Source organism: Formica exsecta, unplaced genomic scaffold (genome assembly GCF_003651465.1).
Source record: "Formica exsecta isolate Colony F162 unplaced genomic scaffold, ASM365146v1 scaffold290, whole genome shotgun sequence".
Lineage (NCBI taxonomy): Eukaryota > Metazoa > Arthropoda > Insecta > Hymenoptera > Formicidae > Formica > Formica exsecta.
In genome coordinates, this window is record NW_021850162.1 from 475,946 (window position 1) to 503,498 (window position 27,553).

General features: G+C 36.9%; 1 protein-coding gene and 1 long non-coding RNA gene across 4 annotated transcripts in view; one reads left to right on the plus strand and one right to left on the minus strand.

Annotated features, from left to right (window-relative positions):
• LOC115237319 lies at positions 1 to 27,172 on the minus strand. Of its 3 annotated transcripts, XM_029810293.1 has the most exons (6): positions 26,946 to 27,172; positions 23,219 to 23,507; positions 20,403 to 22,787; positions 4,288 to 4,424; positions 1,624 to 4,083; positions 1 to 991 (listed from the first exon to the last, which is right to left on the minus strand). In XM_029810293.1, the coding sequence occupies exons 3-6, from the start codon at positions 20,578 to 20,580 to the stop codon at positions 890 to 892; spliced, it is 2,877 nt and encodes a 958-aa protein (XP_029666153.1). In that variant the 5' UTR covers positions 20,581 to 22,787; positions 23,219 to 23,507; positions 26,946 to 27,172; the 3' UTR covers positions 1 to 889. The 3 variants fall into 3 exon arrangements, with proteins under 3 accessions (XP_029666153.1, XP_029666154.1, XP_029666156.1); XM_029810294.1 differs by lacking the exon at positions 26,946 to 27,172 and having other exon boundaries at positions 23,219 to 23,536; XM_029810296.1 differs by having other exon boundaries at positions 923 to 4,083.
• The window catches only part of LOC115237320, a 191,321-nt gene that overhangs the window by 50,212 nt on the left and 113,556 nt on the right, over positions 1 to 27,553 (plus strand). The gene's annotated exons all lie outside the window — the stretch shown is intronic.

Sequence of the window (27,553 nt, forward strand, 5' to 3'; positions counted from 1 at the left end):
AAGAGCATGTGCGCATGTAGAGATGTCCGTAAAATGTTATAGAAATTATAAACTACTTTATACTTTAAATATTACACTTAAAATGTCTATATATAAATTAATTATCAAAATATACAAGTATTGTGTGATACATACTAGTTCAATGTGGCACGAAATTACTTTTATATATACACCCTTACTCTCTCAACATTATTATTTTAAAAGTTAGTTTGTCTATAAATGCGTGGAATACTCATTGCCAGAATATTGCTAGCATTGTTTCCCTTAATATAAATTAAGATATTAAAACGCATGACTATAATAAATAAATAATAAATGACTAGAAACGATATTTCGTATACAATCCAATTTTACAACGTATATAATAATAATATATTTATGACTAATAATTGATGCACAATAATTAGAAAGTAAACGTTACATCTATAATAGTATTTTTTTTTAAAGAAATTAAATACATAAATTATATACATTTCTTTTAGATAGATAAAAAGTGGACACTTGTATAAAGAACGATAACATAAATGTCTAAAAAATATTTTACCTGATATTTTAGATGTATTTCAGACTTTCGTGTTGTTCAAGAAGTTTAATCGTAGATTATCGCTGTTAGAGAGAGCTATATAATTCAAGAACTCGTACCATTATTCGCACGCGTGTTTAGGACAAGCTTACGCTCGCTAACCCCAGCAAATTTGCCTTAAGAGCGGATGCAGGCTTGCCTTCATGGTCTCTTGGCAGAACTAGTTTAGATACAACTGTCACACCGGCGACAGCGTTAGTACTGCCACAGTACTACCGCTGTCTGTGCTTGTTTTACGACCTGGTTACGATAGCAGTGTCCTTACACTAGCGACGGGGAGGTTGGAGTCTTCCTTCCTGAATTCATTCAGCGGCCCATCAGCATTTCCCCTTGGTATTTGTCCTTCGAATTATTCAGTCGACTCGGCCCTCTCCCGGTTGAGGGCCAGAAAGTAGCAAGAACCTCTCGCTGTTGACAGAAATTGCAGCTGTCTTAAATAAATAAGGATCACCGCGTCCGTTTCAACTGATAGCTTCTCGTTTTAATGTTCCGCGAGATGCATACGAGATCGGAATACTGAAAGGCATTCAAGTAAAATGCGAGTAGGTCAGTATACACCTGGTGCACTAAACTTTTGGAAACTATATATTGCCGGTGTATACTCTAACTTTCGAGACTAGTAATATATGAAATAATGTAGTAACAATAAAATAATACAGTTATATATATACATATACATTATTTATATAATAAAGTAATCTTAAATGTCTATCCATAAATTACTTTCTAATTTTTTTTTTAAATACAGCGATTAATTTTACGCGAGCGAAATTGATCACATGATTAATGATACTGTTTAAATGGCAATTAATGCACTAATTACATAATTATTATTGACATTTGACTTTTAATATCAAAATTAGTCAGTGCTTCACATTTTGCACGTGCATTCACTTCTCTAGTTTTGTTCCTTGAATGGGATTGAAAATATCTAACTGCGATTAAATGCAGCCATTTCCCCAACACGCGCACCATGGCACATTACTACTGCTAGTACTAGTTTTGCGAGCTTTCACGCTGGCAATTTCCCGACTACTGACCGAGTTCGTCCTTTCGCGTTCTAAATTCAGCGCGGCGCTATCCGTATATTTGTCCTTGGATGCGTCCACACTGCCGCTCCTCGATGTTTTCAAGGATGTTTGAGACGATCGTCTCTTAGAATTAATGTACGCGGACATCCTTCGGTTCTGATCCTTGCGCGGCGAGTCCTGTCCCGAGGATGACGATCTGCTCTCATTCTTATCCTCTTGCCCGTCAGACGTAGTCGTCGTGCTCAATTGCCTCGGTTTCTTTCGCGTCATTTTTCCCGGCGAATCGAGCGTATCCGTCGACGTGGCACTGCCCTGCTTCTTCAGTCTTCTTTGTGCCGCCGGCGATAGCGGTCTCTGATCCTTGACTAGAATTTTGTCCTTCTTAACAATCTTCTTCCGCGTCTGTCCGTCTGGCGAATTCGGCGCGCTGATCGTTTCCTCGTCTTCGTGATGCGAGTCTCCGTCGAGCGAAGTCTGCGTTTGCGCCGGTACTTTCGTCGCGACGTTATCGTAGTACAACATTTCGCTTCCTCTTGGGTAAAATTGACCTCGCGGTATAAACGGAACGTTTTGATGTAAGTTCTGACTTTGAAAGTATCGATTCGCGTTCAATCTTCTTAGAGTGGTCAGATCGTACGGAGTAGCGGAAGGTATCAAAGTGCAAGGACTTGGTTTCTCGAAGGAAGTCACTTGGATGTCCTGTTTACCGCTTATCAGTTGATCGCCAGGTATCAGCAATCGATTCTGATCCGGCAAATGCGTAGTTCGAAACTTCTCGCTGAAGTGGACTCCTCGACCGTAAGTCGGCATAGGATATTGATAAGGGAGGGCATCGTCATTTACTTGAATAGAGAGCGGCGCTGTGCCAGAAGGAGGTTTCGATTCTACTTGATAGCTGGGACAGATCTTGTCGAAGTTTCTCAGGAAGGGATTCCTGAAGAGGCGGTAATCTATCGAGGGTAGGTTGGGAACCTCCGGTGTTTCTGGGCTCGGTGTTCGCTCGGCTCGCGGTACCTTCAGTGTCACGTTTAGATGACTCTTGTACGGTTTGCTGGAGGAATTGTTCGTTATATTGTCCAGAGCGTTGTCGCTTTTTGTCAACATCTGAGATTCGACGTGGTTGAATTTTAATTGTTGTGCTATACTCTGAGATTCGCTCGAAAGATTTTGGCATGATAATGATTTCGTCAATTGACTACTTAAAGCGTTTCTGTTATCCGCGATCAACAGATTATCGGTACTCAGGAATGTCTTTGAATCATTTTTATTTTCATCCTCGCAAGGTATCGCGCCGTTCACGTAAATATCTGCCGACCCTTTTTGCGCTACGAAAGGATTGGTCCTGGAGATGACTGTGGAAGCTGTCTTGCCACTGCTTGAGCTAGTTCCGGTTCCAAAATGACTCATACTCGCGGTGGGCGATTCTTCTTCTTGTTTTTTCAGCTTGAAAGACAGCGGCGCGAAAAAATGTTTTGGCTTCTCCGGTATCGTAGACGCGACGGTAGTTCCTATATTTTGATTTTTAATTCGTAAATTTTGCACATCTTTTTCTCCATTCATTATTGCCTGCTTTTCATCGATAAAATTCGCGGTGACGTTCCAAATATTCTTGCCGAACGTTTCTTCGGAACTTGAAAGCTGCTTTCGCGAATCTTGAATAGCTGACATAGTTTGGAATTTCGCGGGTTGCTTCGTACTTGCATTCCTTCTTCTCGACAAGCTTAAAGCGTCGGAAGATATCGAGTTTCCCGATGAAGGAATCATTTTCTGATATTCCAAATGCGAATCCGGTTTTCTCATCATTTGCATCCTCGTTACTGACGCGATGGGAGCGACGCTCGTACCCGTATAAATCGGCAGTTGTTTTTGAGAAACCACGTCATTTTGCCAACCGACGGGCGGAACGTGAATTTGAGGTAGCATCGGATCAGTCACTCGATCCAGATCGGTGTTCAGGCCGACCGGCGGGATCAATGGATCGGACTGTAATCCTGAGCAGGGCGAAACCAATAAGGCGGACGTATCCGCGGCCAGCATTAAATCGATCGTACCCGGGAATTCAAACGGGCACTCGGTGTAATAACTGGTTCCGCTAAAACTACTCGTCGGTTCGTACGTGGCCGGATAAAATGGGATGTTATCGTGAAGTTGCCGGGGGCTGAGGATCGGCGGGGGTGGGTGCCGAGCGGCCTCGTTTCTCTGACCATCATCCGACGGGGTCGCGTCCTTTCTCTCCTTATCCCTCTTCAGTTCTTCCTCTTCCTCGACGACCGACAGATCGTCGAACTCCACGTGAAGCCGATGCAAACTACTGCTCATTTTCTCGGAAGAGATCTTTTGATTCTCCGCGTTTTCTAACTGCTCCTCCTGATTAAAATCCTCGGCTGCCTTTTCGTTTTCCTCGTACTTTTCCTCCTCCTCGTCGCAGGAAAAGTCCGACTGCGGGCCGTCATCCTCCTCGGAGCGATCCTGCAATTTACAACAATTTCCGACATATTTTTATTTCCTTGATCATATCGATTATTAATTTATGATAATAGTATTATATTTTAATTAAAAATTGTCTAACATTTTTAATGAAAAATGCAAAAACGACTAGATTTTTTCTTGCTAGATATCGCTTATTACTGCGTTTTTATGTTAATATCCAATTAAAATCGACAATGTGCCTACCTCGTACTCTTCGCTTTCGTCGCGATTTTTCTGTCTCTTCAGAATTTCCTCGAGCTTGTCGTATTCATCCCTGAGGCTCCATATTTCCCTACGTAGTTGCTCGTTTTCCCTGCGCAGCTTCTTGATATCGTTTTGACCTGAAATCACGATAGACTAGAATGTTTCGATACAACATCAAAGACCGCCGAGTAAGATACTCTCTTACACTGAGAAGATAGGTCGACATCCCGCTAGATTCGTTTCGCAATTTTTCTCGCGGAAATCACTTAATCACCGTCCATCGGAGGCTCACAACGTGCGGCTGCTCGCAAAACGCGTTGCATCTATCAGAACGATCGATCATTGGTCAACGCGGCAACAATCTCCGCTTGAGGAGCCAGCCTCCTCTCTAACTCTGCGCTCTTTCGTGCGTCAAGAAGCCGGTGATAAATCACCAGAGCCGGGTCTTCCAATTACTTAACTTTACGGAGAGAGAAAGAGAGACGAATAAACCTCGCTGTCTGCGCATATAACGTGTTAAATCTTTTCTAGAGAAAGTGCGGCCTATGGCAATACAAGCGCTCGATATTTTTCCACCGATGGAAGCAGCGAAAGCTGCTTGTGTATAGTATAGAGATATAGATAAGAATAGAAAGATAGGAATAGAAAGCCATTAATTCCTCAACTATAAGATTGAAAGGTAGAGATAAGTGTTTTTTGCTACATAAAAATTAATTAGATTTGATTTGCGGAGAAATTTTATTATTTCAATTAACAAATTTTTATTTGACTTATGTTTTTCAATACCTTGTCTTCTTCATGCATTATGCAAGTGTCTATAGAATAATGTCTATAGAATCACAGATCGGATGATGTATGCGGATGCAAGGACTATTGTTGAAAACTAAGTCGATCGGTTCTTTTTTTTTTTGAACGTTAGTCATCTTCGATCCATCTAGATGCGAGTTAAGTTAAGTATCTCATCAGTCATCGGTGCCTCTTTCCACTTCGATGATTAATGGGTTTATGCTTGAAACATGTTTTCCCAGCGCTTGAACTGCGACCCGATCGCGAAAGTTTTCAGATAATTCAGCGGTACCGTTACAAGCTTTTTATTATCTATGATGTATATGCGTAATACTTGTTCTTTTTTCAAACTCGGTTAACTAATGTTTTAAACATTAGCTGTTGAGAAAAACTATAGGGTGAATATTTAAAACAAGAATAAAATTAAAGGCCAAAATTAAAAATTACAAAATTTTTTTTGTATAAGGAATTACATGAAATATTAAAAGCTTGAGGGATTTTTTAAATCAGTTTTTTCCACACAAAATATTTTGCACGGTTTATTGATTTTTTTTTACAGCTATACACGCATAAAACTCGCGCACTCGTGATAACAGTTCTCTTAAGCCTAGGGGGCAAATGTGCATGTGCATGTTACAAGAAAAGCCATGTGGTAAATCAGGATTTAAACCTGGCTTACCAATCTAAAATTTAAATAAATTAAATTCTTCCGGAGGTTCATAAATTCGGATTTTTCCTGTGGACACTAACGATTATTTGGATGCTATTAAAACTTGGATCATTTATCTTGTGTGTTAACCGCATTTGAAAACGATATTTGTTCAAATATAGGTACTAGAATCGACTATCGATCTTTTTTTATTTAAGTCGATAATGAAATATAAAAATTGTCCGTTGTGCAATTCGAATATATTATTTAATTTATTAATTATTATGTAAATAACGTATTATATGATTGGGCTTGTATGCATCTACAACATAATTTTATACAATTTTTTTTTTTCATAAAGAGAAATGTATTGTCGATACTTATACGAGATCTCGCGTCATTCGAGAAATATTTTCTTTAACTCACAATATTAAATCTTTTTGTAAGTAAAACTTCATATAAGTGAGAAATTTGCAAAACATCTTTGTCATTCTATTTTGGAAATTTTCGTTGAGGAAAGGTCAATCACAAATTCATCAAAAAATCTGCCTTTAAAATGGGTGCTGATAGTAGTGGAACTTTTTGTAAAAATGCGCAACTCGCAAAAGTAATAAAGTTACAGTTGGTTGTGTGTTTGAAACAGATTCGCCGACGCGCATCACGTTTACGAGCGACGTATAAAAAGAACGAATATCGCATGACTTACTAAATTTTACATCAAAACAACACGGTGATTTTTTTTTTTATTTGGATAAGTAAGTTTGCCAGCGGGAATACGCATGGATATTTTTAGCCGCGTACAGAATACCCTTCAATCAAGCATCAAACTGAATATTCGCAAACAACGACGAAATATAGCTCACTAAAAACATTTTCGTTGACGAGTGATGTTTATATTATTTTTGACAACGGGATAATTGTGATAGATCATATGGGGTGATCAATGCATATACTCTCAAGTATAAATTTTTACCGATATGTGTATCAAAATTAATACTTGTAATTTTCCTAAATTAAAATGATGAAAAAGTTAAACTTTTTGAAATTCAAGAAAAAATATGAAAATTTTAAAATTTTCTTTTAAATTTATTGTTTGAACTTGTTTGATTTTTAGATAATGTTGCATTTCATATTCGATATGCTCGTCTTGAGATTTTAGTAATATAATATGAGAATTATACACATAGATTAAATATTATCATATTTAATAAAATACCGAAAATCTTTCGCATCGAATAAAACAAATTTAAAATTTAGCTCACCACTTTCAACCCATCGACTCGTGTTTCACTAATATTCTATTGCAAATGAGAATATCTTTCCACGCGAATAATTTGATCATCTTTTTACATCATCGTTCGTCCAGATATGCTTCATTCTTTGTTCAAGAGAAGAGAGATAGAAAGTTTTAATTATTCCTGCTCAAACACGTACCGGGAAGGTTTAATCACTCGGTACTGTCGGCGTCATGTTACTCCTTATTTCCGTTGCCCGGGATCCTCTATGTCTTTAAAAATAGCGACGAGCCAGTAATTCTCACGCGGAGAGGATCGGCATTAATTAATCCTGGCTATTAAAAAGAGCGAATCGCTCTTCGCGTTTGAATATTTGCATCGCATTTGAGAAAGCAAAGTAATATAAATAACAAACCCGTGTACCTACACACACATAGATTCGAGTTTTTAAGAAAAAGGCAAGAAAAAAAAAAATTGCGCTGAGACGGAAAAGAGAGTGGGCGTATGAGTCTTCGCGTTTTTCGTCGGCTTCGTCGGTCCTTTTTCGTTTGCTGTAGGCGTTTTCGCTGCGAAGGTGATCAAAGCAGCTGCGAAATACATATTTGGTTTCGCCAACTCGCTGTTCCTATCAGCAGGCCGGAATTTCTTCTGGCTCTTTGAAACGTGGAAATTGCGTCCCGGCGAGAACGAGTGCAAACGAACTCGGGGAAAATATTCCGGAGGTTCGCTTTTCACTCTTGGTACCGTCTCTCTGCGACTGCGTTACTTTGAAGCGAGGCGGTCTTCACGAATATGAGAAATCCGCGCGATCGTAGACGTCCGATTGATCTTGCAGAAAATTTCGTACGCTTGTTTACACACCACGATTTGACGATATGATCGAGTCTGCTAACGAGTTGATGAAATGCGAATGGTATGTAATAACTTGCTTGAATTTTGCATTCGGTGCAGTTTCATAATAAAATATAAAATTTGAATACGAAAAGAAGAATTGGAAATAAAATATAATATTGTCACGATATCACGATATCGGTTATTAAAAGAGCAACAATATCGATAGTTAAATATATTCTTAAAGTACCCGCATAACTGTGTATATAGCTTGTACAAGCTATGTATACACTAGATAACCTGGAAAATTGAAAAGAAAATTATTTTAACAAAAGTCAAATCAGTCCTTATCTCTAATATTTGTTTCCTGTTCCTTATATTTTCGATTGTACGGGGAGTCGTTAGTTATAGGAATTTTCTTTACCCAATTTAAGAGAATCAGCGTCGGATTATTTAGCGGAATAATTGTCGCGCTTATATTCCTCGCGGAACGTCCACATTTCGATGATTCACAGTCGACGATAAACGAACGGCGGTCGCTTGAGTGTTAATTCATATCGCTGGCAGTAAACCAGAATGGCTGCTAAAACGTTCGTCAAGTGAGGGGAACGTCGCAGGGTCGGAAAATAAAGCACATTATTCTGTAATTTTCGTAGCAATTATTCGCACGGAATGTCTCTAAATTGCTGCAACAAATCTGTAGTTATTCTTCGCGGAATGGTTACGTTCGTAATAATTACGTTTTGTATTTTCATCTATATATGCAAGTTGTTGATTAAATCTAATCTTATATAAGCTATTTATATATATTATGATATAATATTGTTATATTATATTATTATAGTAAAGTATGCAGAGAAAGCTCTTTGTTATTAAGATAAATAATTGCGTGCCGTGAAATTTTCCATGTTTAATACGAGAATTTTCTTTTTAAAATTATTTTGTAATTTTGAAATGAATATTTACCTTAATATAATTTTTCGACATTATTCTACGCTGAAGGGCCGCTCAGCCCTTCAAACGTCAGTGTGAAGATTGTGTCTAGACCAAATAATCTAGATCGACGGCTCGTCGCGTCAACTAACACTTCATTTAAGGTTCGCAAGCTCATAGTTATACGAAGCGCGGTCCTTCTGGATATAATCGAACGTGACACGGCCGTCCATCCGTCGGCTGCCAGAGCGCGCCCGAATTAGATCACGCCAATATCCCATGTAAATTATCGCTAACAGATCGCTACCGTAATACCAAGAGAGCTGAAAACTCCCTGCGGGTTAGCTCGGAGGCCATATGGAAAGTTATGGAAAAAGTTTTATTTTTATGGAACAAAAATCACAATTTGGTACTTTTTTTATTTTTAACGAAAGAATGCTCTACTTTTTTTCTAATGGTCAAAGGTGCTAAACATTAATTTAATTTACCAATTTTTATATATATTATAATTAATAGATCAAATAATTTCTTATTTATATGTTATGCAAATTCTTTAATATATTGCATATTTTCTAAATTAGTTGAGAAAATAAGGTTTATTATTATAATATTTTTGTAGCTTTATTAAAATTAAGTTTTTATTTAATTCTTATCATTGAATAATTCCATAACTATTATTCTTTAACATCATTATTAAAAAATGGCCATCTTTTGTAATTTATTTTTGAGTATTTGTAAATAAAAGATTATAGAACAGTTTTGAAGCATTCTGTGTAATAGGGCGCAATTTTTTCTTTATAAAGCATAATAACGCTAAATAAGTAATACGATTGTTGCGAAAAAAAAACTCGAAAGATATCTATTTCCAATCGATTCCAATTAATTCGTTGTCGCTCTTTATCTTCTACCATATTAAAATCGGTAGAAGATCAGGTCGAGATCAGGTCGATCGATCTTTCTTTTTAAAGGGAATACATTAATATCCGATGTGGCTGCGCGATGGTAGAACCACCTCATAAATATCTAACCCTTTCGTTTCACTTTCTTTTTCTCTTTCTTTTCTCGAGATTTAATCTGTCGCTTTGCGAGAGGTGTTAAGAACCGATCTAACGAAGGTGTGTATCGAAAACACGCGGGCTTTCATTTTCAAGAATCGTGGTCTGAGATCGTATATATGCAAACAGGGATTGGAACAAAATATGGTTCCCTTAGGCTTATTTATTTTCGACGACGATTGATTTTGAAAAAGAAATAAAAAAATATTAGTATGTAAATATAATTATTGTAATTTATTATCATTATATTATAATACATAAAAATAAGAACAAAATTCAACTTTTTATAAGAGAATAATCAAATGATGTTATTGTATCACATGCTGATTATTTAGTAGTATTCTCTATCAGTATCACACAAATATCATTTTTCTTCTTGTAGATAAATCAAATTTCGTTGAACGATAATCAATTTCTGTGGATTAAAAAAAAATTAAGTTTGTATTTTTAAGAGATATATAATTACTTTTAAAAAAAATTATAAAATTTTCTTGTTTGTGCGTTAGCTTTTTTTACAACGTGTTTAGTCACTTTCCTTCGGACAACTTGGCGTTTCTAGGTTCCGGACCTCATGGGTTTATAACTAAATGCAGCGTTGTGTATGCAAGACTATCGCCACGGGGCAGCCGTACCATTGACAGAATGACGAACGTTCCAGGTAGTCGCCGGTTACACCGAGGGCTCGTAAATCAGGAGATATTTTCCATTTCGATGTTCAGAGAGGCGTTGCTTTTTTTCACTTTTTCCTGTTTCTTTTTATTTCATCTTTTTTGTTTGTTTTTTTTTCTACAAACATAACGTCATCACCAGGCGAAGTGCGCGAAAACCGCATGTTAAAAGCAACATTGTGAGCGGACTGCGAAATGACATCCGCGCGTCAACCTCACGTTGGCAGAATTGTACTTTTTTTTTCTCGCTGTATATGTCACGGCTTATCGGTGAACTGCCCCCCCCCCCTGGGGTTAATCAAACACACATGGGCAGGTCGAGATAGCGCGTATGCGAATACGATGGATGAAAGCCGCTTCGAGCAAGAATAATTCGCGTCGCGACGAAGCTCCATTAACTAAGACGGATAGATTTTTAAAGCGCAAAAACGAGACTGTACAGGTCAGAGACAACTGATTATCTCATGCTTATATTAACACTTCGTGTTAATTGACTGTCGGATAAAAAGCTTGTATCTTGTTAAAAACGCGGAACATCCAGTTATCTTATTAATAAGCCCCGTTACTCCTGACATTAATTAGCTGTCAGATAAAAAACTTTATAAGGGACTGAAATAATATTTTACGTCAGCGAAGTAATTTCCAAAAAACATTTTCTAAAAAGTTTCCAATGATTTTCAGTTTTTTATCCGACGATCAATTAGCACGTTCGACAATATTTACATATTCTACACGTGTATTATCGATCTAACTTGTTTAGGATAAACGGGGATACATGAAACATGCGCAAATGTAACGATTGATTGATTGACACGGCTATTATATGTATCGTACAATGAACACCGTCGAAATAACCGATCGTTGTGTTTATGGTTTCGTCTGGTCGGTAGACACCTACGAGATATTCCTGCGTATACGCGTTTTATAGCCACTAGAATTCTGACACAGTTAAATTATCGCCGTGGCACATCGTGTGCTATATATACTGTTAAAAACTTACCCTTTTTTTTTTATTTATGTGCGCAACCTTCAAGTCACGAACATGTATCATATTTATACTCGCACGAATTGGCTGATATTTTTAAATTAATTTTTCGATAATTATTACGAAAATTGCAAAATGGTAAAGGACTTTTCTCTTTGGTTTCACCTGCTCTACCTGCGTACGAGAAATTATATGGTTATTATCGGACACTCTGTATATATATATATGTGTGTGTGCACGTGCGTGCGTGCCTATGTAGATATAGATGTATCCCCACGGGTGTATTCCTGGACGCGCAGAGTTCCATAGAATCTCCGATGACGTTCATTCTAAACGATGATGGCACGCGGGGCCGAGCGAACTTTATGCGCGATCGTGTCAAAATATCCACTTGCATACTCTTAAATAATTGCTATCGGCAGTATTTTTAACGCTCGTCCGTTGCCCCTATTTAAATTTGAAGTTTTGCCTCGCAGATGTTGCATGGCACCACGAATACCATTTGTAAAGTGTCATGTGAGATATTTACAGAACCGCCTCGTCGTTGTTCGACCTCGATCAACTGTATTTAGAATTGGAAATGTTGATGGTTAGAAAATTGTAATTAAATAGTATTTTTTTAAACTGTAATATTATAAATCATATTTGTGCCGTAAGTAAAATTTGAAGTGTTGCGTTTTCGCTTTACTAATGACAGATTTTTCGATTTAATTTTTTTTAGTTAATTTAATTTTAACGAAAATATTCAGGCGTTGATAATATTTAAATTCGATTGATTAAAGAGCTTTTCGCGCGAATTATGCGATTCAGGGATACAAAAATATATTCAAAATTACGGCATGGTTTTTTAAAGTAAAAGTTTGCGAGAAATGTTCGAGACTCTATCAATGATGTACGAGATATAGCAGCGCGAGTATCTCGGTTTAAATAATTCCGATCTGGGTAGAGTGTTTAGTAAAATTTGCGGTTTACTTCTCGGTAACAATGAAGCCACAAAATCTGAAATTTATACGAGAAGAGGTTTAGAAGTTTTACTTTAGTAGGTACTCCAGAACTGTAAGCCGCGGGTGAGAAGGAGATCGACCTGAAATTTCCATCTCTCGTTCGCAAAAGTTTCAGTGCAGGTGTTTGCATCCGCCGATGCATACGATCGTGTACTTTGCGTGCGCGTCCTCGTTCGAGCATTTGAAAAGTACGGGAAACTCAAGCGTCTCGCTTTGTGAACGCGCGACGACAACGCTCCGTTTTTTTGCTCCGCGACACAGTAGAATTTTATGAAAGCCCCTGGCTGCAAGGTGTCTCGTGACACTTTCCGAGGAACAGAGAGACAACGTTCCTAAGCGAGCTTACGTTTCCGCCCGTCGCGCATTGAAAAAAAGCTCCTCGTCTTTGCGCTTCGCGCTTCTGCTTTCTCAGTACTTTTTTTATATTGTCATGTGTATACAGGTCGCATTTAAAGTCGCAAATCTTCAGTTTTATTTTCTACTTTTGATATATTAATAGTTTTTTATCCGTAAACTTTCTTTTCTAAAATTTTACTTCTTAATACTGTTTTAATACTTTTATACTGTTTTAATTATTACATGTATTTTAAATTAAAACGTATGTATTCATTTTTCTTGTGGAGATTTTTCTGAACAACATCTGGGATGAATAATGACATCAGTTTTATTTTTGAAGCACTCATTATTATACCGTTTAATCGTTGCTTTGCCACATTATTTATGCATAAAAAATCTGCGTCTCTTTATCTATTGTTCTCTCACGAGACAAAACAGTTTATCTCGAAACGCAATTATTTACTGTAGCGTAGTAAATTTCTCATATAAATTTTTATAAGTTATAGTAAAAACGAAACCGCAGGAGATTGCATAATAATATGAATTTTCAGTAATACTCACTATATCGTCTCACTGTATTACGCGCGACAGAATGAGAGAGTTTCTTATTTTTATTTGTTTGTCTGTTTTTCAAACGGGACAAATTTCCAGCATTACTCACTGTCGCGTTGCATCCTTTCCGTGCGAGCTTCCACAGGCGCGCGGGCGTACTCGGAAAACTGCAGCGAATCGCATCCCTCACTGAGAGAGAAATCCCGTGTCGGCGCGAGAGGAGCGGGTTCCGAGCGTGTCGCGTGCCCGGGATTACTTTCGCGTCAGCGCTTATTGTTAGTCAAGATTGCATTGTCAACTTGGGTTTCTGGGAATCTCGCGGATGCGCTTCCCGCCGCATCGTGTTGGCGGAGTTCTCGGCTTATGCTAATTTTGCTGATGGAGGAAAGAGATAGATAGATAGAGAAATAGAGAGAGAGAGAGAGAGAGAAAGAGAGAGAATCACGTACTTTTGCAATGACTGCGCGTTATCGCCGGCGTACACATCCGCACTCGAGTGCGCTTAAATAACTGTACTATAATATATCTCCATATATCGAATCTGTTGCAACCGTTAATTATGATTCTGTCGTGAAAATATAATTTTAACGTTAATTAATGATTTTTCAATTAGTCTGGGATTGTTTATGTTTAACAAAATTTCTCCGAGTGAGATCAGTTTGCGTTGCGATTGTTTAATGCATTTAATCATTATAACAATTTAATTATGAGACGTGACTATATAACTAAATATATTTTATAATATTCAATATTAAAAATCTCTTTTAAATAAAATAAAATATGTATGTAATTTGAAAATGTGCGTATTGAGAGAGAATTTTAGTGAGAGAGAAATATTGTCGTATGAATATTGGATAAAATATTACAATAAAACTAGCTGCCTGTAATAACCGTGCTTTTGCAGTCCTTAGTGAATAATAGCGATCAATGTGTGATGTGTTTATACGAATTAATGAGGAACTTGCAAGATCGATCCTTAATCTCCCCACTTTGCAGCAAGCATAGATTATATACACGCTTAGAAAAAGCTCGTAAAATGAACGGTGTTATAAAATCGGCCTTTAATTCTTCTTCGGATCCAATATCGTCGTCGCAAAAAGGATAATACCGTCGTATTCGCGAATGTGTCTATTACGTTGTCTTTTACGAGGACTCACTTTTCCGCGCTCGTGAAAGAATTCCTCTTTTGCCGCGCGAGCCATTACAAACTGATATCTTCCTGCAACTACATATAACGAGGTACTATAGTAAGAGGAGCGCAGCCACACGTTCAGACACACACATGTAGATTTCTATCAGTGAAAATCGTATTCATCTGTGTACGCCATGGACATTATCGCGTCTCTCTTTTTTACGGCGAACGAAAGCATGGTCGAGTTTGCGCGACACAAGCAGATGAAGTCGGGGGTATAGGAAGAGCATTAAAAATTGTTTTCCGTCTCCGCGCGCGTTGGAAAAAAGAGAGAGCTCTTTGCCGGTCTCGTCTATGCGTTAATGATGTTTCCCGAATTTAAATCTTTAGATGTTCAATGTTTACCGTCTCCGTCATTCTTATCATTATTAATTACGTCATAGCTTATATTTCAGAATTCGCTGAAACTTAAGCATATCGTTAACGTGCTTTTTGACGTCACACGTATGTATATCAGATATTAAAAATCGTATAAAAAAAAAAGCGCTTTAATTTTGAAACATCGATCTGTACCTTATAAGGGATTGAAATTTAAGAAAGAAGAAAGACTTAAAGAAAGAGTCTTCAACTTTGTGACAAATGGATGATAAAATCATTTAGAATACAAATACGCGTGTAAAATTATCAAACTTCTTCACTATTTGTGGTTAATGAACATAAGTTAGTCAAACCAATCTACGAATCAAAAAAGAAAATACATAACGTGATCGTTAAAAAACTACTTGTTTATCGTCACTAATGCACGTTAAGAGTTAAAAGATTAAAGTTACGCTTAAATGAGTTCGTACCAGAATTTCGCGACGAAAAAAACGAGCTTTCCTTCTCTTCGCATCTCATTGATCTGCTCGAATCTCTTCTCTGCATCATGTCGTCTATAGCCCGCTCTTTCCATTTCTGTGTGCGCCACGGAGGGCTCGTTTGTTCCTTGACTTTTGGCCGAGGGGGATCAACTCCCCTCTTGGATTCGCGACTCGCCACGATTTTGTCAGATCAACAACGGACTTACATTACTTACGTGTATCGTCTCTTTAACGGAGTTAGGCGCACTCGAATGACAGGGGTGGAGGTCATTTTGCCGGTCGAATCTTTAAATAATCCATCAGCTTTCCATTAATAAATAACGCTTTGTCTGGCTTGTCTAACGGCGTGTCTGAATTTCATCTTTTTTTTATTTATTCCGGGAAAGACTCGTAAACGGAAACTGCTTGTTTTCGTAATAGCTGTTCTTTATTTTTGTCACTATCCTGTCAGTTAATTGCGTCGACATCATATAACATTCGCCGTTTCTTCCTCTTCCATCCGTGACCAACTGTTCTCCATGATGATGTATTTCCCGCGAATTGTTATGTTCTGTATTGTGCGAAAGACATATGTCGATATCTTCAAGCATCGCAAATATTGCTCGAGATAATGACAGCAACAAATTGATATTATTATACTTGAGACAATTAAAAGATTTAATTTTAATTGTAATATTAATTTTAATTAACAATTCGCGTTATTAATTTAGATATGAATTTTAGGTAAGATCACACATGTCAATTTAATATAGAGTGTCACTACTGATAGCTAATAAAGAACGAAGATTTGCCAAAACCGAACTTTTTTTTTTTTTTTAGTACGATGTTAAAATTCGCATAATATGAGTTTAAATATTTTCACTAATTTTTTTACACTTTTCCGCGTTAATTTGTCGCGCACTTTGTAATAGTCTCGTAAATTCTCTTCCACAATTCAACCTTCGTTTCGACGTCCTTCTCTTTTTCGTTACGTAATCTCGAGATGCGCGTCTCCGACAGATGTGCGTCTCTCCGTGCGACGTCGTCGCTGCTGCGACGTCGAGGGTCGACGACGTATCACATCGACGCTTCGAATGATGATGGGTGTCGGTGTACGAGATCGGTTTCCGGACTGGTCGCGCTTCCGGGATCGCACTCCATGAGTTTGACAGTTTTCGCGGACCGCGAAAAGCCTGCCGGCCGTTTAGAGTCACCGGGCGAAACTAGTCGACGCGTAACTACATCACTGCCGCGGTCTTTATCCCTACCGCGAGCTACCTCTTCTTCGTCAGTTTCTTCATCGCGCGTCACGAAACCACCGCCGCGAGTCTCTCTCTTTCTAGCCCTCGCGACTATTTAAATCTTTTGTAGTCCCTCGTGGTCCCGCGACGCCAGGACCGTGTTATCGCACCGGGGCAATGATACCAGATTAGTGCATTTCTTTCCATTTCCTCCAAGAAAAAAAGAAATTCTTAATTGACAGAATGATATATGTAAAAGTAATATACAGAAATTATTTTACGATTGTGAAATTTTTAAGTGACGAAGCGTAAAGCTTTCGGTGGCATTTATGAAATGATACCGTTAAAGACCAGAAAATATTGTTGTTATTTTCTAGTCACAAGTTTGGTTGAAATATGTGAAAAATTGATAGAGTGTGCTAAGATTGCGTAATGGAAAGTACAAATCTTTTATGAAGAAAAGAGATAGATAAATTCTCTCATAACTTTTGTTTTAAATTTTATTTTATTGAAAATATATTTTTGCAGAAAATATATAAAAATATTTTATATTGAGTTTCTCGATAAGTTTCTCTTCATGCATCTGACATTATTGCTAGGTAACACCAGGATGCTCCGGTACTGATCAACGTCATTCTATCTCTTTTGATGTTATTTTAGAAACGTCGCTGGAAGCGTTCTTATACATTTTTATTATGCGCCTTGACCGTAATATTACGCAAAAGCTATAATCTCGAGTGAGAAAAATCTTTTTTTTTTCCGGCAAGTTTATATATCATTTAAATTTATATACTTGTATTCATTGTAAAGCTGCTGCGCTATACGTTAAATATATCGATAATAAGAACATATCATCTATATATATGTCAAACTTGAATTCTTCTAGTGTGATGATCACGTTTCAGACATACTTTGAACTTTATATTCTTTTTTTTAACAATTATTTTTAGTAATTTAATATTGTTTCTTTGTGAGGAGTAGCATTGTTGCTTCTTATGTCTAACATCATCAGTTTTGAAGTCCGACGGTGCGATATTTTTGATATTGAAGAAATTCGGTGTCGGTGCAACCCGGGGCGATGATAAATTGTTCATTAGACCGGCGCCGTTTCTTCACGCGGCGATGTAATCTATCAAGAGGTTGAAAAAGGACTCAAAATAATCTCCTGACGTAGGTGGCGTCTGGTTTTCCCATCGAGTATGAGATGGGAAAAAGAGAAGAGCCGATAGATTGATCCAGCAACTCACTTTGAATCCTCTCGGCGTGCTGTCAGTTTTTCTAATCGTGGAGGATTTTCTTCGCACGTTACTTGAATGCACTACGATAATCCGGCTGCATAATGTGCCGGAAGGGACAAAAAAGCTCAGACGCTATCTTGATTTGACGAGAGTGTCAGACACTCTTTTTCTGTTTGACATATGTATATTAGGTGGTTCTAAATCGTTTCTAATTAATCATTTCGTAACTATATAAATAATTATATAACATATAAATTTTGTAGTTAAATTATGTTACCGCATTGTTTTTTTTTCGATAAATGATTATAAAAAATATATTTGAAATGTTTTTTTTTATATAGAATATATATGTCGTGACTCAACCTCATTAATAGTTAAAACTGTTCGAAATTTCCGAGTTTTATTGATCTATCGGCGGGGGCGATTAAAGTCGAAATTAATTTGACGTTTCTACAGCATTATATAGATAATTTATATGTAAGTATATTATATATAAGCTAGCATTTAGGTCTCGGAGTCTGTACAGCGTCGACATCTGGACCTCGAGTTCCGAGAGAACAAACGCCACCCCGGAATATTTGCCAAAACAAAGCTTTTCTTGGCTCCTCGGGTAAATAAATCTCGACGAAATCACGTACATGCATGCGATTCATACACGTATCGTCATTCAAACTTTTTGCATTAACGTCATACTTTCGCGCAACATATCCGTTCAAGTTTATTCCTGAATTATAATTAACACGTAATATCTATAATATCTAAAAGATATATAATATGACGCATATGTACCTACCATTATCGATTGATTTTCTTCGAAAGTATGCGTTCGATCAAACAATCGATTTCAACGATAATCTCTTATGTGTTGCTTTCCATATTAGAGAACTCTCGGTAATATGGTAAATCGACTGATAATTTCACTTCTAGACGCGATTAACTTCTTTTTTAATTTATTCAATTCGTATAACTTAAGTTTTATAAATTCGTTAATTAAATTAGTCACATCTATGTGGATTCATCACGTTCACTTTTAATTACAAGTCACTTGTAATTTTTTTCTCTTTTACTTAGTTTGTTAAGACACTGTTTTTCACGTCAAAATAAAGCTGTTATGTAATGAAAGAAAACATTTTTTTTTTTTTGTACAAAGTGGAATGCGGATGCGTTTTGCGTTTTCTTAAGCTCGCTCGAGCGCATTTAGTAACTGAGTCAAGTCTGCTGGATCGCGTTTGCCGCTACTATAGAAACTGTGCTACTCGCGCTTATCCAACTGGACAAATTCAGCGTGTGCAGGCCGGGTTTCGAAAATAGTTCGTAGTAGGTTCGTACGATATACGGCGACTTCAATCTTGTGTATGCGCGTGTCTATTTGTAGGCGATTCCGGCGCGATGCAGTTTACGAGATTTAGCTATAGCCGCATAATGAAATTCTCGATGTCATAAAATTATATTTTACTGCTTATATGCGATATAATTCATAATGACAAATTCATAATTAATAATAGCAATGGCAGTGAGATTTGCGAGGCTAGTGAGATCCATTTAAAATGTCATTTAATTTCAGCGAGCAAAATTGCGTCGAATAAATTTATTAAAACCTGCCTCAAAAATCTTCAATTAATTTCACAATGTATTTAAAAAGGGTAAAAGAGAGAGAGAGAGAGAGAAAAAAGAGCAGCATTTTCTACGGAAGGATAATCCACTGTGTAAAACTTTAACGACATATTCTTTAATGAGTTTAAGATCGACTTGTTCTTTTTTTCGAAAATGTGATGAGATACTTTGTGTATCTTCGAGATGTCAGCTTCATTTTTTATCGTGAAATATTTGCTAACTTTAATAGAATAATAAAAGCTTGGAATTGCTCTTTTCCATGATATATCAAAAATTCCTTTAACACGGTAGTTAAATTAATTCTTGATTGCTCTGGCGCAGTCATACTCCAGAGAATTAAATATTTAACATTATTAGTTGGTCTGGCCTGCCACTAACGCGTAATGGAAGTCCCGGTGAAATTAATTTGGCCTCCGAGTGTGAATTGTCTATAATGACAAATTAATAATTCAAACAATGGCGTTCAGAGCAATTGCGCTAGTAAAATTCACGTGAATATTCTCTGGACATTTAGCATGGAAAGAGAAACATATACCATTTTGTAAATAATAGATAAACTGCATAAATAACAATACTTGAAAACCTGAAAACAATGAAAAATAAATTTACCGTAGCATTATGCTTGAATCTTTGGAATAAGATTACAGTTTTATTTATCTGAAGATATATTTTTTTTTTTTTTTAGAGTTTTTTATAGCGAAGCATCTATCGTTAATCTCAATGCATATTTCTTTGTCGAAAAAAATGAGAAAAATTTGGTGAAATTTTTCTGTTTCTCTAAGTATATCGAAAATTGTACTAACTTGTTTATCCGTTGCAAACATTCTCATTAACTCCATGCGATCAAGTCGAGCGAGAGGATGAATAATAACCGCTATTATAACGTTCTTTTATAACGACATATTCACACGATCTCCCCCTTTTTCCCCGCTTTTTATCCCCCTAATTCATCGATAGATTCGCGCGAGCTGCCGCACGCCCGCGTAAATTCTCCCTCGTATTAACCCCCTTCTTTACCTTGCTCCACCTCGGCATTGATGTGAATGGTTCTCAGTCTGAGTTCCTCGTTCTCGTAAATCATCCCCCTTGAGGACTTCCGGTCGAGTTTTCTATTTGGCTTGACGCTGACATCCCTCCGCCTGGTTCTCAGCATCCCGGCACCGCCGACGCCGCCCACCCCCGCGCCCGCCATCATCCCTTTCCTGCGCCACTTGTCTCGTCTACTTTTTCCGCGCACGGTATGTGGTGTATTACAAAGAGCGGATCACGATAAGCGGTCGATTGTCCGCGACGATCAGCGCAGCCTCTCGAAAGGATCAGCACGCGACTCTCCCTCTCTTGTTCTCTTCCTTTTCGCGTGAAACTTTCGCGAGATACGCGCGCCCTTCCTCGTGACTATTTGATCCTTTGTTTGATCTTTGACGTTACTCAAGGAAAGTTTCGAGCAGGAGGATTTTACTCGACTTTTGCGACTATGACTTGGCCACTCGACGTTCTTTCTATCGTGTAGGCAAATCCGAGGGTCCGTTTCAAGGAGTTTGCCTTAATCCTTGATACGTTACACCGTGAGATATCTCATCTTGAAGCACCCGCACTTTCTTTAGATCGTTTCTTCCGTTGTGGATTTTGAGATCAAAACCTTGTTGTCACTAAACACATAATCACTTTCTTTCGTCTAGCTTGATGAACTTTTTGTATTAATATTCGTATAATAATACGAGAGAAATTGTTCAAATAATTATAAAATTATTTTTATTGATATTATATATATATAATATAAAAACTCTTTTTTCCGTTAGATTTTATCACTGGAAAATTATTTCTAGCCAGCATCTCTTAACAAGCATCTTCGATCGTTTTTATTAACTCGAGATCAATAATGAAAAATTAGTTTTGATGTTCTTATATTTATATTATTACGTTATAATAACTCAGTATTATAGAAAGATGCGCTGTACGATAGGGTATAAGATGCGCGGAGATATATCTGATCTCGAGGACGACGCGACGCAAAGTCGCTTCCTCTAGTTAAAGCGGAACTATACGTTTCTCGAATAATCGCACAGTCACTCTGCCGGCAAAGAGTCTGCATCAATCCCGGGGAACAAACCTGGGAAGCGAGGTGTAATTGATGCCGCAGAAACTCCGGGAAGACCGACAGACGCCTTACGGACTCGCCGAGTCACTCTCTATTGTGAAGACTATACACGTTGGTTTGTAGTACCGCGAAGTTTGTACACGTCGGCTCGTAATATCACGAAGACTATAGAGAGACGTAATATCGTCACGCTGCTGCATCGTGAGATCAGGGTTAAGAGCTGTTGACGTTGGAGAATAATCTGCGCCGAAAATTTCGTATATACACGTTGGTTCGCAAAGACCATTTGTGTCAGTATCTCGCAGATTGTATATCTTCTTGGTTCATAGCGAAGACCGTATCGAGAGTTATCGATGCTATAATAACGTAACGTCTATGATTTCCGGTGTATTGATACTCGATGTTGTATTAACTTAACGGAAATTCTCCACCGGGGCGGTTTACTAATTGGCAAGTTCTCCCGGAAATTACACGTCTCTCGTCGGATCGTCACGGATACGACGAGGAACGGTCAGCTTCGTGGACCCGTCCGCGATCGCGTCGTGCCGTTTAGAAGGAATTACAGCGTCCGGCAGCATCGGTCGTCGCGTCGCCCTCGCGGCCGGAAGAATTTGCATCGGGCACTCATTTCTCACGCGGTATTCCTCGCACGCAATTTGCGTCCCCATTACTCAGCGTTTATCAGCGTGCTCGGACGACCACCTCTCGTACTTTCAAGCTCCGTCCTTTCGTTTTTTTTTTTTTATTTTTTTCTTCTCTTCTTTTTCCCCTCCTCAGTCTCTCTATTTTGTTTTGTCTTTCTCTTCTAATTTGTTTTGCACGTCCGCGCGGCACACGCGAGGGAATTTATCTCGTCGCTCGGACGGATTCTCTGCAATCTTTTGGCTGGCTGCGCCGGTCATCGGTCGACTACCATGGCCTGTTATGTATGCCGAGACTTTCGCCCCTAGGCCGGTGATTATTCACGAGGGACTTAAAGTTGCGGGGCTGAAGTTTTAGCTTCTAGTATTTAGTTTCTTTTCTATTCGCTGGGGACGCCGCTCGTGCGTTCGCACAAAAATTGCTCTCGCGAGGACGATAAGTGGTTGCGATGTGAAATGCACTGCAGCTGTTGCAAAACAATTATCCGCGATGATGCGTCACTCGAAGACTCGTTGGTCCTTGAAATATGCGTTAAAGTCAAGTTGAAGTAAATGACATGGTGATTATTAGTCGACTTCAGGAACACTTGCGCGTTTTTTGTCATTTCTATCTCCTTTTCACATCTTGCCATTGAATGAAGCGATAATTTCGTTGTTAGTGATCTGAAAAAATATATATGTTAAAAATTATATAATAATCATAGAATTATTTTATTGTCATATCATATGTCGAATATTTAGTATTGAATATTTATTATAATATAGTATCGGGTATTACATATTATATATGGTATCAGATATTATATTATATCGAATATTTTTTAATGGAAATATAAAGTAATTATCAATATCTCATTCTTTTTTAATAGTCCTTTGATTAAATTGTTGCGTTTATCAGATATCGATTGTTTTAGTCGTTGCAAAAATCGAATATTTGCTCGTCAGTAAAAATGGCTAAAAGTCACAATAAAAGCTTTCGTTCAAATAACAAAAATGTCAATATTATTGTAGAAACTCTCGTGAATGAAGGTTTTATTTGCCCGCGAAACTTCGAAAGAAGTCAGGAGGAATACACGCAGGAACTGATTTAAAACCTTGCAGACAACTTCACTTGTAGAGAATTGCTTTGCGTATCGTAGAATGCGAAGTATCGACACGCGTATTCGGGTAAATGCGTGAAAAGGCGAAACGTTTCATTCTTGCGCCAAGGAGGAAGCGAGTATCCGCTTTGAAAGGCGCTTTTTTCGCGATGTTGCTCCCTCAGCGTTTTCTCTCTTTCTCTCGCCTGCTCTTCTTGTGACACTCAAAGTCCAGGGAATGACATCAAAGAGGATCACACAGCAAAGCAGGTGCATATCCTCGATCGCTTGTTGTTACCCTGTTCTGAAAGCAAACGCAAAGAGCGACAAGGAGAAGTCAAGAGAAAGAAAGAAATATACACACATAAAGAAAAAAGTATTTCAAGAAAAATTGTAGCCCTTGAAAGAATATATAAAAAAATTTTATTTGCCGAAATTAAAAATGTTTATAAAAAATAATTAATTGAATTTATTAATATTAGCGGACTATCAAGTTTTTGCCAAAAATTTTTTTTGGCGAGGTTTTCATATTTATAGATATGTATGATAGAATATATTAAGATTTTAATATTTCTTTGTTAATTTCTCTAATTATAGGTAAAAAAATAAATTATGTAAATAATACAAATTATTTCATTTCAGAAACCAAATGCATACATAATAAAAATATAGATGGAATGGAATAAGTTAAAAACAAGTAGAGTTGTGCAAATTAGAAACTTGCACATTGCTTAAAAGGTGCGTTAAAGTGTCTGATATACATAGTTTTGGTGATTAATGAGCTTAATCGTTGTATAAATAACGATTTCCTTGAGTTTACATTAGAAACCTGCAATTATCTCTGAGCTATCTAGCGCGATAATTATAAGAAAAGTGAGAACTTTTTTACGCTTCGTCATGCATACGTCTGTTGACTTTTTTGATGAAGCTAATACTCTTCAATTAATACCGACGAAGACTGATAAAAAAATAATGGCAGAGGTGAAAGTTTTCTTTCTCGCTAAGATATTTTTTGGATGCGAGGTAAGGTAATTTGCGCGAACACATAAATACACAAAGAAATTGTGAAATGAAGTTAAAGTCGTAAAGTTCAAGTATTTTATGGCGGAGCGACAAGACTATGTCGATGCATGCTTAGAGCAGATATTCGATTTGAACGCATTCCAAATAGTGAGTCATGATTCGCGACTCGTGTCTAGCACGAAATTAACGTTGCATTCGACGAAAGCTATTTGGGAAACGAATTTAATATCGCGCAATCTATAAGATAAAAGTTTATTATTTTTCTTTTTTCATCTCTTTATTACTGCAATGGACGAAAATAACTAATTGGATTTTCACTACTCCACACATATATATTTATATTTTTAGAACATTGTCTTATACTTAAAATACTGACGGACTTCACATCATTTTTAATGACATGCCTTGTCACATTACCAAATATTTTAATGAGGCATATATATTTTGAGCTTTTGAATGTCTACTGTCATTTATTCTCTTTCGTTGTGGATAAATTATTATTTATTTGACAGAAGTAGATATAAGATATATAGAGATCCGTCTAAATAATTATCAACAATTAACTATTTTATAATTATTTTCTTTACATGTTACAGATAAAAAAACATATAGTTTAAATAAATATATTTAATTTATTTAATTTATTTACTTGATTTTTCTTTTGTGACGTGTATGGTTAATGAATATCTTAAGAGAGCAGCACCAGATGATACAGCTATTTATAAGCAAATTCGCGTCGCGTGCAAAAGCGCCAACATATATAACTCTCGCTTAAAAAAATAAAATATCCATGAGAACTTTCTCTGTCGACATAGGTTGCTCGCACCCTCGCAATTTAACGAGATAGGACGCGAGGTCTTTGATGCGGGGACGAGATGTAAGAGGCCAGAAAATACAACGTGCAACAATTATGCTCCTTTAAGCGTGAATGACGCGACAGAATGGCGGGGGCGATGTATCTCCTTTGTAACAGGAACTTCACAGTACGAAAGTTTTCGCGCTGCCGGGCAAAAACTTAGGGCTCGTTAAGGGGCGCACATTTGCATGACATTTATCACAACTCCTGCGAGGATCTTTAAGATACGTGCCAGCGCGCGGCCGGATAAAGCCGGAAGGATTAATGAGGACGTCTCTCGCATTTCGCACGGTTGTTAAGACGAAATATATATTCGCCCGATTCTTAAACCCCTCGGTACTTTGGTGTTACTTATTCGTGCGCGTTGTATATAATGTCATTCTCTTATAATGTACCTTGTAATATACCTTCGCGGAAGAATATCTGTCGTAGTACACAATTTTTTTTTAAAGAAGAATGAAATTTTTTTTTTTTTTTTTTCTTAGAAAGTTGTTGCGTGGCTATATACTGGAAATATTATTTTAATAAAATATTTCGAATAGTTGTTACAGAGAAAAATGTATGAGATTTTAATATAAGTATATATATATATATTTTTTATTCGCAAAAGTATTCACATTATTTCATTGTGCGAAAAACAATTTCTCTCGTTTCTTATTCGCAATTAGAATAGGATTGATTTTATTTTGAAGTGCTTTTTCTCGAAGCTTGCTTTTACGTGCGCAAAATGCAATAACGTGCCTATTGGCCACCTGGTGGCCATGCAATTTTAACGATTTCCGGTCTCGACGGATACGTGTTTGGCGGCCACGTATTATGTACATATCAACATAGCGATATAATTCTCGACGTAAAACAGACGTGGATCTCGACACGTGGCAACACACAGTACGTTCTCAATATTAAATAGTCGGAAAACTTGATTTTCCGTATATATTCTAATATTTTAATTATATGCATACAATTATTGCATATAATTTAGTTGTGCGCCAGATCTATACAATAATCAGTTGCATAATATACGAACATTAATGTCATATTATTAATATTAATTTGTGATATTTTATGCATCCGCATAATTATATTCTCAATCTATAGTAAAATATATCCGGATGAAATATTGGAAAATTATAATTCCGGAGAGAATTATAATTCATACATATCTTACATTTCATAATTTTAAATGTATCGAGTTTTAAAGATATTTTTTTTTAATATGAAGTACAGAGAAAACATTTTATCTTCTTTATTTTTTTTTTATCCCAAGTATTATGTAAATATAATATAGAGAGAGATATTTTATATAATATAGAAAACTAAATATACCATTTTTATAATTAATATGATTTCTAAATTAAGAAATTCAAAACAAAAAATTTTTTCATGTTTGCTTCTTGACATGTTCAGGACATCGATTTTTCGCATTCAATTCACGCGATGATGATTGTATGCGAAACAGATTCGACCTTCTCTCGCTAGCGTATATTTGCATGGCGTGAAACATAAACGATGTAGTGCGATGCAGCGACCATGGTGCCTCGCGCAAAAATCGAATTTGTATCGTGAAGTGCGAGATCGGGGCGTTATCGGCCAGTAGGCGTGTGCACAATTTTAACGATTTCCGGGCCGGTACTTTTGGCGTAACGCGTTTTGCACGTCGTCGCCGACGCTTGAAGGTCGACGCGAACCAGACGCCGTGATTTGAGATCTCGATTGGAATGATCGGTTGCGCTGGAATAGAATCGATGACGGGGCGCGTTATTATTAAGCGAAGCGACGACGGCTTGTCGATCACGAAATGATATTCGTCGACGTCACTGCCGCGTTTTTCCATATCATATTAAAGGGAATCTCTTCACTTACGAATACATTGCTGCGCTGTGTGAAACGATGCTAAAACTTGCAGTTTGTCCTCCATAATGAACATGATTGTGTGTGCACTGCTATTTCCTAGAACAAGTTTGAAATAAAAAAAGAAGAATTATTAATATATTGAATTATTCTATAAAAATTTTTTCGAACTATTCTTTTCTGAAAAAGAACTTTTATTTGTTACTTAATAGAATTGTGAGATTAAAAAATAGTTAATATAATATTAATAAAGAAATCATATAAATTTTTAGTCTCTTTACTCTATTTGGTCAGAAAAATTTTAATTGCTATCGTTTTCTAAATAGTAATCGATGAACTCAAGTTCAGATTTTTAAAAAGGTGTTTATTGCAACATTTTATTTATTATTTAATTATAACAAGATTTTATTTTTAATCAAACTATAAAGATTAATTATAGGAATATTTTATAATAAAAATATGACATTATATTAAAGATATTATATTAAAGACGTACTCTCTCTACAATTATGAATTCTTACTATACTTTATTTTAATATTAAGTTTTCCTTATAAACAAGAGAGATTCTCATTTTTAATTTATTAGAGTTTAGGGAAATAGCGATTAACACCCGGAACAT